This window comes from Rhinatrema bivittatum, chromosome 12 (genome assembly GCF_901001135.1).
Source record: "Rhinatrema bivittatum chromosome 12, aRhiBiv1.1, whole genome shotgun sequence".
In the NCBI taxonomy this organism is placed as follows: Eukaryota; Metazoa; Chordata; class Amphibia; order Gymnophiona; family Rhinatrematidae; genus Rhinatrema; species Rhinatrema bivittatum.
Window position 1 is genome coordinate 21271952 of NC_042626.1, and position 16839 is coordinate 21288790.

At 41.4% G+C, this 16839-nt stretch overlaps 1 protein-coding gene across 1 annotated transcript; it reads left to right on the forward strand.

Annotated features, from left to right (window-relative positions):
* Window positions 1–469: 469 nt before the first annotated feature.
* TLCD5 (TLC domain containing 5) lies at window positions 470–15548 on the forward strand. The gene is given in 6 exon segments (XM_029572280.1): window positions 470–590; window positions 13951–14150; window positions 14543–14731; window positions 14734–14786; window positions 14788–14870; window positions 14872–15548. Coding segments are annotated over 6 exon segments (810 nt in total). The 5' UTR covers window positions 470–513; the 3' UTR covers window positions 15080–15548.
* Window positions 15549–16839: the final 1291 nt, after the last annotated feature.

Below are 16839 nucleotides of genomic sequence, written 5' to 3' on the forward strand. Positions count from 1 at the left end.
CTTGTGCAGCGCACACTTTTTTGTCCAGACACTGCCGTGTGTGTGTGTGTGTATGTCACAACCTCCAGGAACGTGACTGATGTAGCAGGAGTCACCGAGCTGGGCCCATCTGCCAGCTAAGCAGCTTGCAACAGCAAGGGTGGCGGAGGGGGTTAGTGCAGCATTAGCAGCCAGCAGTCTGAGTCCTTTCACCAGCAGAGTACTGTGGTTACCACAGCAACCACGCAAGCGTGCCTCAGAGTGAGAGTATTGCAAGAGGAGGAGACAGAGGAGGGAGAGGATTATCATGCGGCAGGCTGCCTTGCTATAACTGCTCTTGGTGAGTAGACACAGTCTTGGAGAAGAGCAGATGACTCATGGGGGATGGGGAGATATTAATGAGAAGGAGTTATTTATAATCCAGGATTGTGAGCTTCGGGGTGAGGGAGGGGGGAATATTCTGCCTGTATTTTCAGTGTGCTTGGGCCATTCTCACAGAGCCACAAGAACTAGGAGGCGAGAGGAGCCAGTGCAATGTCTGCTGGCTTGGAGGAGGATCTGTCGGTTTCTGAGCGGTTGGACAGTTGTCACAGCGCAGAGAGAGCCGAGAGGTAAGAGTTGCCAGAGGAATTTGGGGTGGTTGTTTGGGGAGCAGACGTCTCTTTGCCAAAGCAGAAGCCCCAGCAAGAAAATTGATTTGTCCAGTGGTGGCTCCCCCACTAGAACTTATGTTTTGGTTTTGTCCACTTGTCCTAGCTATTCCCCACTTTGATGTTGGTGTCACAAACAGATGGACAGACAAAACCAAAAACATAAGCTTTTTTTTTTTTTTTTTTTTTAATAAAACACGCTTGATATAAATTCCTTGTATAAACCCCTAGTTTATACAATGCTCTCACTGACTATTGTTTACAATACATTACTTTTATTTAGCAAATATAAATGTTCACAAAACACTTTTTTTCACTTTAAAGTATCAACCTACTTATCATTCAACATAACACATCTCATTCACTCACTCTCCATTAAAATACAAAATCCAAACATCAAATTATATCTAAACCTTTATGAAAAATCAATTAAGTGACAAGCAACGCAAACATATGCAATAGCACTTCAGGTGCACTCAAAAAGTACACACCTAGTTACCAAAACTTGGCAACAGTGCTGGTCGTACATAAATACTCATTTCATCTCGCTTGACTGTCCATAAGATGCTCTACCAGTTCTTACACTTCCATGAAAGAATATTCTCTGCTCATCACAATTCAATTTGATACGATGTTATCGGGAGCTCTGAAGACACCTCTGATGATACCTCCATTTTGAATGATCTCGGCAGACCGAACCATTACTTATCCGGCAATTTGGCTTACTCCTCATTTTCCTTCCGGTTGTAGCACAGTATAGAATGAACCTTGCTGTTGAAAAATTACAGTACAACACCTACAACTGTTGTACAATGTAAAATTAACTCTGCTGATGCAGACCACCTGTTTCAGTGCAAACCTGCATCAGCTGAGCTAATTTTACATCATACAAAAGTCGGGGGTGTTGTACTGTAATTTTGCAACAGCGTATATTCTTTCATGGAAGTGTAAGAACTGGTAGAGCATTTTATGGACAGTGAAGCGAGATGACATGAGTATTTATGTACGACCAGCACTGTTGCCAAGTTTTGGTAACTAGGTGCGTACATTTTGAGTGCACCTGAAGTACTATTGCATATGTTTGTGTTGCTTGTCACTTGATTGATTTTTCATAAAGGTTTAGATATAACTTGATATTTGGATTTTGTATTTTAATGGGGAGTGTATGAGATCTGTTATGTTGTATGATAATAGGTTGATACTTTAACATGAAATAAATGTTTTGTGAACATTTATATATGCTAAATAAAAGTAATGTATTATTGTAAACAATAGTCAGTGAGAGCATTGTATAAACAATTACGAGATGAGGAATACCTTTGTTTTTTGTGTGTTAATATCTAATAATAATAAGGAGGATTCTTGTATAATTTGTGCCGGAGTAAATATTGTGCGATAGATAGATAGATAGATAGATAGAATCACTTTCAAAATATCTAGCAAGGCAATTGAAACAAAAAGCCTGAAAATAATCTCAGCTTCTATTCCCCACAACGCCTTCCAGCAAAACTCTGAGCAGCAAAATCCAGCACTGCATTTTCAGTAACACGCATTTCCAGGAGCAGCCAAACTATGGCCCACAGGCATTCTTCTTCCAGCCTGTGACCGCGTGAGAGTCCCAGTCCTCTTCTGACCCACAAGCATCCTTCCCAGTGCCCTTGGTGGTACAAATGATATTATTGCCTGCAACGGTTATATCACTTTCGCCAGCCCAAGGGAGGAAGTGACATCTGTGGGTCAGTGGAAGTGATGTCACTGCAGCATGCAAGTTTCCCTTTTTTCTCACTTTCCCTGTGACTGGAGCTTCAAGGAGACCCTTCCTTCCCAACTCCTTGACTAGAGCTCCAAGGGAACCCCCTCCCCCTGCTGAACAATGGTCCACCATTCAGAAAGAAGCTGTGGCCCTTGGACCAAAAAGATTGTCCATCCATGCTGTATTCTAACCAGGTGTAAAGTTTACTAAGCTGGGTTGAAATGTTTCCACGACTTAGAATAATTTGTTGAAAGAATGTGCCTGGTAACATGCTTACCTGGAGCAAAGGTGGCGGACCTCATTAGTCACCTAGATAGGATTTTAACAGTGCTGGGGAGGAGCCGGCTGTCATGGTACATGTGGGCACCAATGACATAGGAAAATGTGGGAGGGAGGTTCTGGAAGCCAAATTTAGGCTCTTAGGTAGAAGGCTGAAATCTAGAACGTCCAGAGTAACATGCTTTGAAATGCTCCCTGTTCCATGCGCAGGTCCCAAGAGGCAGGCAGAACTCTGGAGTCTCAATGCGTGGATGAGACAATGATGCAAGGAAGAGAGATTCAGTTTTGTAAGGAACTGGGGAAAACCTTTAGGGGAAGGGGGAGACTTTTCCCAAAAGGATGGGCTCCACCTTAACCAGGGTGAAACCAGGCTGCTGGCGCTAACCTTTAAAAAGGAGGTAGAGCAGCTTTTAAACTAAATCAAAGGGGAAAACTGACATTTGCTCAGCAGTACATGGTTCGGAGGGAGGTATCGTCGAAGGATACTAATGAAGTATTAGAGTTAGGGCATCCCAACAGAGAGGTTCCAATAAGAAAAGCAATCCATGTGCCTATAATTAGAAACTCACCAGAGCTAAAAGATTCAAATTTATCTCGGTCAACTGAAAAGCAGAATATTAATACAAACAAAAAACACACTTTGAAATGTTTGAATGCTAATACCAAAAGTCTAAGAAGTAAGATGGGAGAGTTAGAGTGTACAGCAATGAATGATGACAGACATAATTGCCATCTCAGAGACATGGTGAAAAGAGGATAGTCAAAGGGATAGTGCTATACCAGGATGCAAATTATATCACAGTGATAGAGAGGAGCAACTCGGTGGCAGGATGGCGTTTTATGTCCAGGATGGCATAGAGTCCAACAGGATAAAGATCCTGTAGAACTAAGGGATAGATTTTAAAAGGTGCGCGCGCCTCCCGGCAGCACACATGGACTCACTGATTTTATAACATGCGCGCACATGTTATAAAATCCCATGGCCACCAGCACATGGTGTGGGATTTTATAATCCACGCATGGATGTGCAGGCAGCGCACGGGGGGGGGGGGGGGGGGGAGGGTCAATTTTATAAGATTACGTGCAGCGACGCAATCAGGCCTCCCCGAGTTCCCTCCCCCCTCCCCCCCTACCCATACTCCCTTCCTCTTCCCCTCTCCTTCCCACCCCCTAAATCCTCTCTCCTATCTTTCCTTTTTTTTTGTTTTGTTGCTTACTACTCTGTTGGGAACAGAAGCAACTTGCGCATGCCGGCCCTTCTGTACATAACGGGGGTTATACGATTGGCCTGGCCACTTTGAAAATGCATGCGGTGTGCACAACACCCAGCCACACACGTAACCCCCATTTTTTATGCGCGTGGCCAATTTAAAATTCGGCCGTAAATGCACAATCAAATCTTTATAGGTAGAAATCCCTTATGGCCGATGCAAAAAACGTGCGCTGAAAGCAGGCGCTGTGTATTCAACGCCCGCTTTCATAATGCACCCCAGGCACCTCTCCTGGGGGCGCGATGCAATATTGCAGCACAAGCCGGAGAGAGGTCCACTGTCGGTGGCTGTTCGCCGGTTAAGAAAACAGACGCTGAATTTATCAGCGTCCCGCTTTCCTAACCAGCGCACATGCAGGGGTTAGGAAAATGGACGCTGATAAATTCAGCGTCCATTCTCCCAACCTGACTACCGACACCACGAGTGTATAAAAATCAATATTAAATACAAATGTCAGTGAAAAGGACCAATGGGCAATAAGTGAAGGAGTGAATAAATCAATATTAAGTGTGCTAGGATATTAAGTAGGAGGCAGTACAGAAAAGCAGTTTTTTCTGCTTTTCTGAACTAGTTTTAGTAGCACTCAGCAATTAATGCCTGATCCGGGCAGGCATTAATTTCTGATCGCTAAAATGTGCGTCCTAGACACACATTTCTTTTTTGCATAGGGAGTGAATAGCTAATAGCCTCATTCACATGCATTTGCATGTGATGAGCGCTATTAGTTTCACTCTGCGTTGGACGTGCGTTGTAGAGGCGTTAATCCCTTTATTGCATAAGTGGATTAGTTAGCACCTCTACAACCCGCGACCAACTGCGGGTTATACAGTGCGCTGGGCTCAGCGCACTGGATGGCATTGGCACCCTTGTGTGCTGGGGAAGGGTATAGTGAAAGGAGTATACTACCATCTTCCTGGCCAAAATAATGTGACGGACAGTGAAATGCTAAGAGAAATTAGGGAAGCTCAGCAAACTGGTAGTGCAAAAATAATGAGAGATTTAATTACCCCAATATTGACTGGGTAAGTATAACATCAGGACATGCTAGAGAGATAAAGTTCCTCGATGGAATAAATGACAGTTTTATGGAGCAATTGGTTCAGGAACCGATGAGAAAGGGAGCAATTTTAGATCTAATTCTCAGTAGAGTGCAGGATTTGGTGAAAGAGATCACAATTACCAAGTGGTGGGGCCACTTGGTAATTGTGATCATAATATGATCAAATCTGAATTAATGACTGGAAGGGATATAGTAAGTAAATCCATGGCTCTGGCACTAAACTTTCAAAAGGGAAAGTTTAATAAAAAGAGAAAAACTGAAAGGTGCAGCTACAAAATGTAAGTGTTTGCAACAGGCATGGACATGGTATTTTTTAACAATCTTAGAAGCATGCATTAAGAAAGGTGGAAGGAAGGTCAAATGATTGCCACATGGCTAAAATGTGAGGTGAAAGGTTATTTTAGCCAAAAGATCTTCATTCAAAAATTGGAAGAAGGATCCATCAAAAGAAAATAGGATAAAGCATAAGCATTTGCAAGTTAAATGAAAAACACTGATAAGACAGGATAAGAAAGAATTTGAAAAGAAGTCGGCCATAGAGGCAAAAACTCATAATAAAAACTTTTTTGGATATATCTGAAGCAGAAAGCCTGTGAGAGAGTTGGTTGGACCATTAGATGACTGAGGGGTATGGGGGGCATTTGGGGAAGATAAGGCCATCGCGGAAGGACTAAATGGATTCTTTGCTTTGGTGTTTACCAAGAAGGATATTGGGGAGATACCTGTTCCAGAGACGGTTTTCAGAGTGACAATTCAGATGGACTGAGCCAAATCAAGGTGACCCTGGAAGATGTGGTAGGCCAGACTGACAAAATGAAGAGTAGTAAATCACCTGGACTGGATAGTATACACCCCAGGGATCTGAAAGAACTTAAAAATTTGTAACCTATATCATTAAAATCATCCATTGTACCTGAAGACTGGAAGGTGGCCAATGAAACCCCAATATTTAAAAAGGTCTCAAGGGGTGATCCGGAAAACTCTAGACCGGTGAGCCTGACTTTAGTGCCAGGAAAAATTGTGGAAACAGTTATAAAGAATAAAATCACAAAAAATTTAGATAGACATGTTTAATGTGACACAGCCAGCATGGATTTACCCAAGGGAAGTCTTGCCTCCCTAATCTCCTACAATTTTTGAAGGGGTGAATAAACATGTGGACAAGGGTGAACCAGAAGATGTGGTGTATTTGGATTTTCAGAAGGTGTTCGATAAAGTCCCTCATGAGAGGCTTCTAAGAAAACTAAAAAGTCATAGGATAGAAGGTGATGTCCTTTTGTGGATTGCAAACTGGTTAAAAGACAGGAAACAGTGAAGGATTAAATGATCTGTTTTCACAGTGGAAAAGGGTAAACAGTGGAGTGCCTCAGGGATCTGTACTTGGACCGGTGATTTTTAATATATTTACAAATGATCTGGAAAGGGGTACAACAAGTGTGCTGGGCAGATTGGATAGGCCGTTTGGTCTTCTTCTGCCGTCATTTCTATGTTTCTATGTAAGTGAGGTGATCAAATTTGTAGATGACACAAAATTATGCAGAGTAGTTAAATCTCAAGCAGACTAAGGGATACGAAAAGGAGAAATGTGAGTGTACTGTAGTATGAAGTTTACATTGTACTTTGAGTATAGTGTGGTGTCATATGCTTCATAACTTGTATAATAATCACAGTTGCCTTTTGTATTGGTTTGAATGTTTATTGCACTCAATAAAAACATTATAATTAAAAAAAAAAAAAATCTCAAGCAGACTGTGATAAATAGCAGGAGAACCTTGCGAGCCTGGAAGGATTGGGCTTCCAAATGGCAGATGAAATTTAATGCGGACAAGTGCAAGATGATGCATATAGGGAAAAATAACCCTTGCTTTAGTTACACAATGTTAGGTCCTATCTTAGAGGTTACCACCCCGAAAGAGATCTAGAGGTTATAGTGGATAATACATCGAAATTGTCGGCTCAGTGTACTGTGGCAGTCAAAAAAGCAAACAGAATGTTAGGAATTATTATGAAGGGAGTGGTGAATAAAACTTTGGATGTCATAATGCCTCTGTATCACTCCATGGTGAGACTGCACCTTGAATACTGTGTGCAATTCTGGTCGCCACATCTCAAAAAATATATAGTTACACTGGAGAAAGTGCAGAGAAGGGCAACCAAAATGATAAGAGGCAAGGAATGGCTCCCCTATGAGGAAAGGCTAAAGAGATTAGGGCTGTTCAGTTTGGAGAAAGTGAGGGGGGATATGATAGAGGTCTACAAAATAATGAAAGGACTTGAACAGGTTAATGTAAATTGGCTATTTACTCTTTCAGATAATAAAAGGACTAGGGCAGCGATCTCAACTAGTGTGTCGCGATACACCAGTGTGTCGCCAAGCACCGGAGGGTGTGTCGCGCACTTCCTGGTCTCCTGCTGCTGTTCCCTCCCTCTCCTCGCCCCAGTGAGATGCACAGAATTCATCTAAACACAGCTGCCATCCCTGCCCAGACTATCAGCACACTGAAGCCCAGAATGGAATGGCAGCAGTGTTTGTAGAATCCGGCAACAGCAATATGGCCTTTTCTTTCTGCCCCTCTGGCCCGGAAGAAGAAGTGATGTTTACCGGGCATGCAGGAAAAAAGGGCCATGCTGCTGCCAAAATTGTGTCCCAAGGCTCCCAAGAGTCCCCCAGTCCCGCAGCAGAAAGAAGGCAGAACTCAGCTGTTTGCCTGTGCTGCGATCATCACGGTGCAGAGCAAAGGGGCAGTCAACTGAGAATGTGGCTGTGGGGATTTCCTGCTGCACAGCTGTTTGGGAAATCCATTGATTACCTGCCCCGGGTCTGCGGCGGTGATAGTCGTTCGCCACAGACCCGGGGCAGCTAATCGATAGATTTCCCAAATGGCTGCGTGGCAGGAAATCTCCGCAGCCACATTCTCAGCTGACTGCTCTGCACCACAATGATCGCAGCACAGGCAAAGTGCTGCCTTCTTACCGCTGCGGGGCAGGGGGAGTCACTACTGTTACAGTTCCCAGCCTGTCACGACTGCTTTAATAGCAGCATACAGGTGCCGTGTGCTGTAGCTGCCATGTGTGCTGGGAGTGGGGGTGAGTGAGTGAGACAGAGAGAATGAGAGAATGTGTGTGATTGAGACTGTGTATGTAAGTAAGAAAGAAAACGTGCGAGAGCAAGAGACTAGTCAGGGAGGTGACTGGAGTGTGGCTGTGAGAGAGAGATTGATGAAGGAGGTGACTTGTGTATGTGTGTGTGTGAGAGAGAAAGACTGATGAGGGAGGTGACTGGTGTGTGTGTGTGTGAGAAAGAGAAATTGGTCAGGGAGGTGATGGTGTGTGTGTGAGAGAAAAAGATTGGTCAGGGAAGTGACTGGTATGTGTGAGAGAGACAGAGAGAGAAAGATAACTGTTGTGCGAGAGACAGAAAGTGGGTGTGTGTATGCACGGCAGACTAGTCATGGGCCCTAAGGAAGAGAAGCATGAGGACAGAGCTTCAGCAGCCACTGGCCTACAAGGGAAAGGAGTAGGAGAGTTGCTGGAGAGGGTAAGTAAAGGTGGCTTTTTAAGTTTATCTTTCTTGATTGACTGCTATTTTAATTATTGGGTATTATGTGATGTATCTGCTGTTTGAAATATTTTATTGTTTATAGAATTTTTAATAATTTTGCAAGTTTCTAATGATTGGATGTTATTCTATTTATCAGCTGTTTTGAAACATTTATTATTCTAGTTTAAGAATTATTATTTTATATTACTTGAGAAATGTATAAATAGAAATGTGGAGACAAAAACTGAACTGGAAACAGTAACAGTGTATGTAGTGCAACAATTGAAAACCAAACACATTAATTTGATGGTCACTTTATTCTATATTTGGAGAGGGTCTGCCTATGTGTGTGACTGGGTAAGGGTATTCTGCAAGCTTGTAGTTTGTGTGGAGAAATCTATAGCAGCTTGGCTTGATCCATTTTTCTAATAGGAGGTGTATTGGTGTTTACAGCCTGGTTAAATATTTGTAGTGTTGCCTTTTCATAGGTAGGGTTGTTACTGTTTGAATGAGTTTCATAATGCAGGTGTAACCTTTTGTACATTAGTTTGTGTGCATTATTGCAGACCTGGGAGTGTGTTATGTGCTATATTTCTCTTTTCATTTCTCCAGGTTTGCACTGCATGCAGAGTGGCTTTTTTGGGTTTCCATACCAGTTTCTGTCTCCCTATTTGTAATTTGTGGTCTTTCTGTACTTGGTGAAGGTCAAGTCTATGTGTGTGACTGAGGTGAGGTATTTTACTAGCACTTAGGCATTTGTTTCAATATTATTTGTTGTGTTTTCTCAATAGGACATGTATTGATGGTAAATTACTGTTTTTTCATAAGGCGGGCTATTGTACCTGGTAGGAGAGAGTGTTTATGTTGCTGTTACTAAGATGACACCAGAAATATATTTTTTGGATAGTAAATTGAACAGGGAATGTCCTAGTTCTGTTCTGCACCCATTGATTGAGGGTCAGGGCAGTTCCTGTAGATACAGAGTATATGTTTACATTTAGTCCCATGACGATCATGTGTTCAGTGTGTCATGCATGTGACATGAGGTGTGTCCCAACAGAAAAAAGGTTGAGAACCACTGGACTAGGGGGCACTCCATGAAGTTAGCAAATAGCTCATTTAAAACAAAATCGAAGAAAATTCTTTCCCTCAGTGCACAGTTAAGCTCTGGAATTCATTGCCAAAGGATGTGGTTACGGCAGTTAGTGTAACTGGTTTTAAAAAGGTTTGGATAAGTTCCTAGAGGAAAAATCCATAAACTGCTATTAATCAATAATAGTAGCTTGAAATCTATTTAATGTTTGGGTACTTGCCAGGTACATGTGATTTGGATTGGCCACTGTTGGAAACAGGATGCTGGGCTTGATGGACCCTTGGTCTGACCCAGTATGGCATATCTTACGTTTTTATTTTCTAATTTCTTCATTAAACAGAAATGTCACTTAAGCCTGGTAAATTTAACCTCACAATATCACTTCTCCCAGCTACTGACAGGCTTTGATGATACTCAGATGATAAAGTTGTCAGGCAGCTAGCCTATGACCTAGACCAGGGATGGCAAACTCCTGCCCTCGAGTGCCACAAACAGGCCAGGTTTTCAGGATATCTACAACAAATATGCATAAGAAAGATTTGCATGCACTGCCTCCACTGTATGCAGATTTATCTCATGCATATTCCTTGCGGATATCCTGAAAACCTGGCCTGTGGAGCTCACCATCCCTGATCTAGACTCTTGCTTTTTATGTACCTGCCAACTACAGAGAGCCCCCGATGTAATATGCCATGGATAAAAAAAAAATGTGCTAATCTGTAGTACACATTTTGCTTTTTACTCACATGCTAAAAAAGTTAACTTCTAATGCAGTAAGCTAACAGTATCCTAATGTATTGGGAGTTTTAAAAAAGTGAACCAACTAAAAATGTGCATACAAAACATGATTTGTGTGTATATTTTCTATGCAGAAAACATGGTTTATGAGTGCTATGCATATCATTATGAACAGTTTTCTTCACTTTTGTGTGCACATTGAGCGCTAAACTCCTTGTTAAATCAGGAGAAAAGATGTATACACCAAAATGTGCACACAACCGTGCCTTAACATATGCATACATTGGTGCCTGAGAGGCTTTGCTAAGCAGCATCGTATTCTAAGAACAGACTGGACTGTCAGGTACCTAAACTACTGCCTAGACTCTTGCATTTTGTCTGTATCCTGAGTTCGAACTACTGAAAGAGAGGCTTTGGTGGGTAGAATAGTACTATGTGAAGAGACTGGACACAGAAGAGCACTCAAAAACTGAAATGCTTTCATGCTCTGCTTAGTGACCTGCCCTTTGCAATGTGTAGCTTCAGAGCAGATTCAGATTACTAGCCTGACAGTGTTATATGTGTTGCCAAAGCAATACATAGAAAAAAAAAATCATAAAATAACAGGAAAGAAAAATTACAGGCTAAAGAAAGTACAACAAAAAAGACACATCTCAGGGTTTGGTGCTGGACTATGTTGTCCCTAGCCAGATGCACAATACAACATATTTTGTTGCTATAGCTGCTGTTTTTCTTGTTTCTCCCAGGCTTTACACAGCTTTTTTTTTTTTTTGGCTCATTCTTTTATGGGGAGTCTTTGATTTGTAAGACATTTCCCTCCATCTTTACTTGTTCCTGCCCTTTCCACCCATTGTTGCCATTCCTCAAACACACACCTCACCTCATAAAGGACACATCATTATCCAGCATTCTAACTGCCTCCTTTCCCCACCATGTCCAATCTCCATCAAACACATGGGCCACTGGGCAGAACAGGCCTACCTCCAAGTGCATCTTCCCACTGGCTCCTCCGCCATCCCCCACTCTAGGCCAGCATGTATGCAGCACCCAAAGGATATGAATTATTTAAATTTATCACTATGATGCGATCTCAGATGTGTATATTCAATGGATTTATGCGAATAAAAATCAGCTTTTAACCACATACATCTAGCCCTTTAAAGTTATACCTCCTTTGCCCACATTTTTGTGCAGACAAAGTTACCTGGCTAAAAAGGGGACAGGGCAAGTGACATGGCAAGCTACCATATTCAGCTGGATAGCACTATATCATGTGCTATCTGGCTAAAACTTGTGCAGATAAATTGGTCCATGCATATAGCAGGCCTAACATTATCCATATAAACTTTATTAAAATAGTCAACAGAAACTTATCTGGATGTTCTGCTGATTATCCAGATAAAAATTACCCAGACAACTTTATTTGGATAGTTTATTCACTTTCTGGCTTATTGAAAATGGACTTCTCAGGGTCTGCCAGAATGCTGGCCCAATCACATGGATGGTACTGCTCCTGGAGGAAGAGATGTGCAATGTCAGCATGCTGGTGACATGTTGCAGGTGACTGCTTCTCCATGGTCAGTATGCCTGGCATCAGTGCAGTGCAGCAGAGGAGAGAATGCAGCACAGCTACAAACACAGCTTCTACTGTTGCCGCCCACATGCACAAGCAGTGGCTGTTGCTGGCAGAGTGACATGGAGGAAAAAGTGGAGATTGCCATGATGGAATACGAGGTACTGCCTGAGGTGGTGAAGTGGACAACCACTGTTTTGTTTTGTTTTATTTTGGGGGGGGGTTTTGGGGGGGGGCACTTGCCACTCCTTGGCTCCCTCACCCCACAGCAAACTCTCTGACTTTCCCTCCATTCTTTCCCTAGCAGATGCTACTACACTTTTCTCTCCCTTCTCCTACTTCAAGCCAATCTATATTTATTTATTTAAGAGACTTGTTACCCACATACTCCACTGTTCACGGCAGGTAATTTGCATGTCCTAGCCCCATTGAGCCACTGCACTCTCACCTGTCTCTCCCCATAATAAAAACATTATTCCCCTCCAAGCACCAGCCACTGTGTAGGACCCGCATTAAACTGGAGTACTGCAACAGTAGAAAGTGGAGAGACACATGGATAACTGTGTTGAAGGAGAAGAAGGGTGCAAATGGCTTGGATGGTGAAAGGAGGGGGTGAGAAACTGGTAGAGTAGAGTAAAGATAGTTGAGAGGACAAGAGATTGACTATTGCAATGCCTTATTATTGGGAGTACCAAACTCAACTGCCCGTCCGTTACAGTTACTGCAAAACACAGCAGCACACCTACTGACCAACATGAAGAAATATGACCACATCTCCCCAGTTTTGAGAGACCTACATTGCTTGTCAATCCAGTCACGAATCCAATATAAATGTCTATCGTTAATACACAAAACAGTGTATGGCATCAATACCGAATGGCTAAATGCCTCCCTTCGTATCCACACACCAGCACGTAATTTAAGATAAGCACGGTTAACAATACCATCACCGAAAATAGCCCATTTAAGTTCAGTCAGAGAAAGAACATTATCTTTGGCCGGTCAAAAAATTTGGAATTCGTTGCCTCTCAACATTCGAAGAGAGCCAAGTATACAGAGATTTAAAAAACTGTTAAAGACCTGGTTATTCGAACAGGCTTTTACCGAAGTTAACTAGTACCTATACCCTGACTCCTACTCAAAATTAAGCCTTATTAACCTTAGCAAATGACCGCCACTAATTTTAGATTATAATAACTAAACTAACAATTATTTACGGTAATATTGATTTTTACATGCAACTGTTATTGTAGTCTGGGTTTTATGTTTAAGTAGTTTGCTGTAGTGTTGGTTTTAGGGATTTTATATTTAATTGATTGTGTATTTTGTTTTAAATTGAAGAAATATGAAGTTTATAGTTGTTTCTATGTTGTAATTCTATTGCACTGTTAACCGACTTGAAATTTTTATAAAATTTTTTATAAAATTTTATAAAAATTTTATAAAATTTTATAAAATTTTATAAAATGTATTTAAAGTTCACAGTTCTATTGGGAATATTGTTATCACATTACCTTATGCTTTTCACACATTGTTAATTGTAAACCGGGTTGATGTGATGCCAGTCATGAAACTCGGTATAACAAAAACAATAAATAAATAAATAAATAAATAAATAAATAAATAAATAAAGGTCGGTATATAAAAATGTCTAAATAAATAAATAAATGTTCCTTTGAAATGGGAAGAAACAGTGGGAAAGAGGGGTAATGTGAGAGAAAAGAAAAGTGGAAGAAAATTGTAATGAGGATTGAGAAATAGTATAACATTTCACAAATAGATTATCTTTTTCTCTTCAACAAATTTGTATAAACAGGCTAACAAAACATTCAATTATTAAAAAATAAATTAATGTGGGATTGATTCATATCAATCCAATGAATGTCTCTTTCCATAAAGGGTGGTTGCAATTATGAACCAAGTTTCTCTTACTTTGACATTATTGTTTTTAATGCGGTCGATTTGCATTATGATTGGTTGGTTTTGATCTGACTCTTTTTTCCTTTGTCACAGAACAATGACCTCACCCATGCTTCAGGTGGCCTGCAGTCTGATTGGTTGGTTCACTCTATATGTTTCATTCTGCCAGCTTAACAAACTTCATAGTTGCGAGTGGAACTGTCGATTAGTCACTATCATCCATGGGGTTCTCATCATCTCCCTTTCTGCATATATTGGATTTATTGATGGCCCGTGGCCCTTCACACATCCAGGTGTGTTTTGGGAAATTTATCCAGGTGATGAAAACATCCCCTTGCTGTTCAGTTTTTCTTTTTTCCATATATTGGTTTCACTTGTCACCAGCATGCAAGGGGAGTAGATTCTAGTTCTCTACAAACTCCGAGACAATTACCACAATTTTCTAGATGCTCTAGAAACATTAGGAGAAGCTACTATAGAAGACTTTTAGGGGCCCAGATTTCTCTGGAAAAGTCCTGGCCATCATTACTCTTCTCCTTTTTACAAAGTTATGTCCATAAACAGCAGAATCAAATTTTAAGAAGAATTTAGTCTCCTTCAGGAAGCCACAACCAATTGGTTGCTGAAGCAGAGTGGGCTTATCCTCTCCACCTTCTAATGACTTGTTTGGTTTCTTTCCATACAGGCTCCCCAAATACAGCACTTCAGATACAGGTGCTTTGTTTCACTCTGGGTTACTTCATCTTCGACTTGTGTTGGTGTGTGTATTTTCAGACAGAAAGTGCCCTGATGCTCGTTCATCACATTCTAAGCATCCTGGGGATCAATATGGTGTTGCTGTTGGGAGAGTCTGGTGCCGAGGTCAATGCAGTTCTCTTGGCAGTGAAATTACTAACCCACTGCTGCAGGCTCGCTGGTTTCTAAGACAAAGAGGGGAACTATCACAGCATCGCCGGGGATGCTGTAGATTTCCTATTTGTGGCTCTCTTCACTGCAGTGCGCATTGGTGTAGGGCATGGCTTCTTATTGTGAACTTATCTCACCAAAGCCTAGGTGGTATGTTAAACTTGGCGGTGTGGCTATGTATATGGTCTCTTGGGGTTTTATGATAAGCATCTGGCGTTTTGCTTGGAAAAAGAGTACAAAGAAATACCAGTCTTGGAGGAGCCAGAGAGATGTAGACTTCCATCTAAAAACAAATGGACATTTCAAAACCCAGTGAGTGAGGCTTTTGTAGGCATGCTGCATATGATGTCATATTACTGGTCTATGTCTCTTCCCTATGACAAAGAATGTTTGTGAGATGTAAAAGGATCTTATCAGAAATAGTTCAGTCCAGGTAAGATGCAAAGTCTTACAATAACGGTCTAAAATAGAAATATCCTGCCACTTGGTCACAACACTGGATTTAGTTGGCCAAACACAACTATTAAAAGACACAGTATTGCCTTCTGGTGCATGCAAACATGAAGACAAGACTTGAGCTGTTCAGTAAAGTGGACAACATTCAAACTCTGCGAGCACAGGACAGTTACTGGTGTGCGAACAAATTTCAGTAAAAGCCACGGATAAATTAAAGAACCCACCAAAGAGGGAAGGATGTAATGAACTGACTGAGAAAAAAATGTGTGTTTAATAAGTTACAATGCTAACATACTGAACTATGAATTAATGACATGTACTGCATTATTATGTTTATTTATATAATAAATACACATACAGAGTTTCATTTACATACCTCAAGACTGGCTAATTGCCAACGAATGTTCTATGAAGGACTGAAAATCATATACTGCAGGGGTGGCCAACTCTAGTCCTTGAGGCACAAACAGACCTGGTTTTCGGAATATCATATGAACATAACATTTGCCATACTGGGCCAGACTAAAAAGGTCCATTAAGACCAGTATCCTGTTTCCAACAGTGGCTAATCTAGGTGTAATGGAGTGACCCTGTTTTCCACTGTCTGTATGTGCAGGACCAGGCTAGAAGCCTGGTCCACCTTAAACCCCATGGAGGGAAAGAGTTCTGTGGGCGAGACCCTGCGGGGGCAGGACTCGCTGGCAGGGATAAGAGTGTAAGCCCAGCTGTGGTTCAGGAGACCACAGCTTGACTATTGTCTGCAATTCTGGTAACTGCATCTCAAGAAAAGTATAGCAGTATTAGAAAAGGTACAGAGTAGTGCGACCAAAATGATAAGGGGATGGAACAATTCTCCTATAATGAAAGGGTAAAAAGATTAGGGCTATTCAGCTTAGAGAAGAGACAGCGGAGGGAGAGATATGAAAGAGGTCTATAAAATAATGAGTGAACTGAAAAGAGTAAATGTTAATCAGTTGTTTAACTCTTTCAAAAAGTGCAAAGACCAGGGGGCACAACTGGTTCACCTTTATCCACATATTTACTTGTGCCTTCAAAAAAATGTAACAGATTGGTGAGGCAAAACGTCTCTTGGCTAAGTCCATTTTGGCTTTGTACCATGTTCAGTAATTGTGTTCTTTATAATAGTTTCTACCATTTTTCCTGACACTGTCACTGAACTCACTGGTCTGTAGTTTCCTGGATCACCCCTTTTTAAAAATTGGTGTTATGTTGGCCACCCTCCAGTCTTTGTGTACTGAAGCTGATTTTAATGACAATTTACAGTTTGCAAGTTCAGTTTTCAGCTCTTTCAACATTCTGGGATGTATACCATATGGTCCAGGTGATTTATTACTCTTTAGTTTGTCAATTTGCTCTATTACTTCTTTCAGGTGCACTGAGATTTGTTTCAGTTCCTTTGGATTATCACCTTTAAATATCACTTCTGGCAGGGGCATCTGCCTTACCTCTTCCTCAGTAAAGACCAAAGCAAAAGAACTGATTTAATCTTTGTTATGGCTTTGTCCTCCCTTAGTGCCCCTTTTACCCCTAATCACATAAAGGTCCAACTGACTCCCTCGCAGGCTTTTGCTTTGAATGTACCTGAAAACGTTTTTTTTT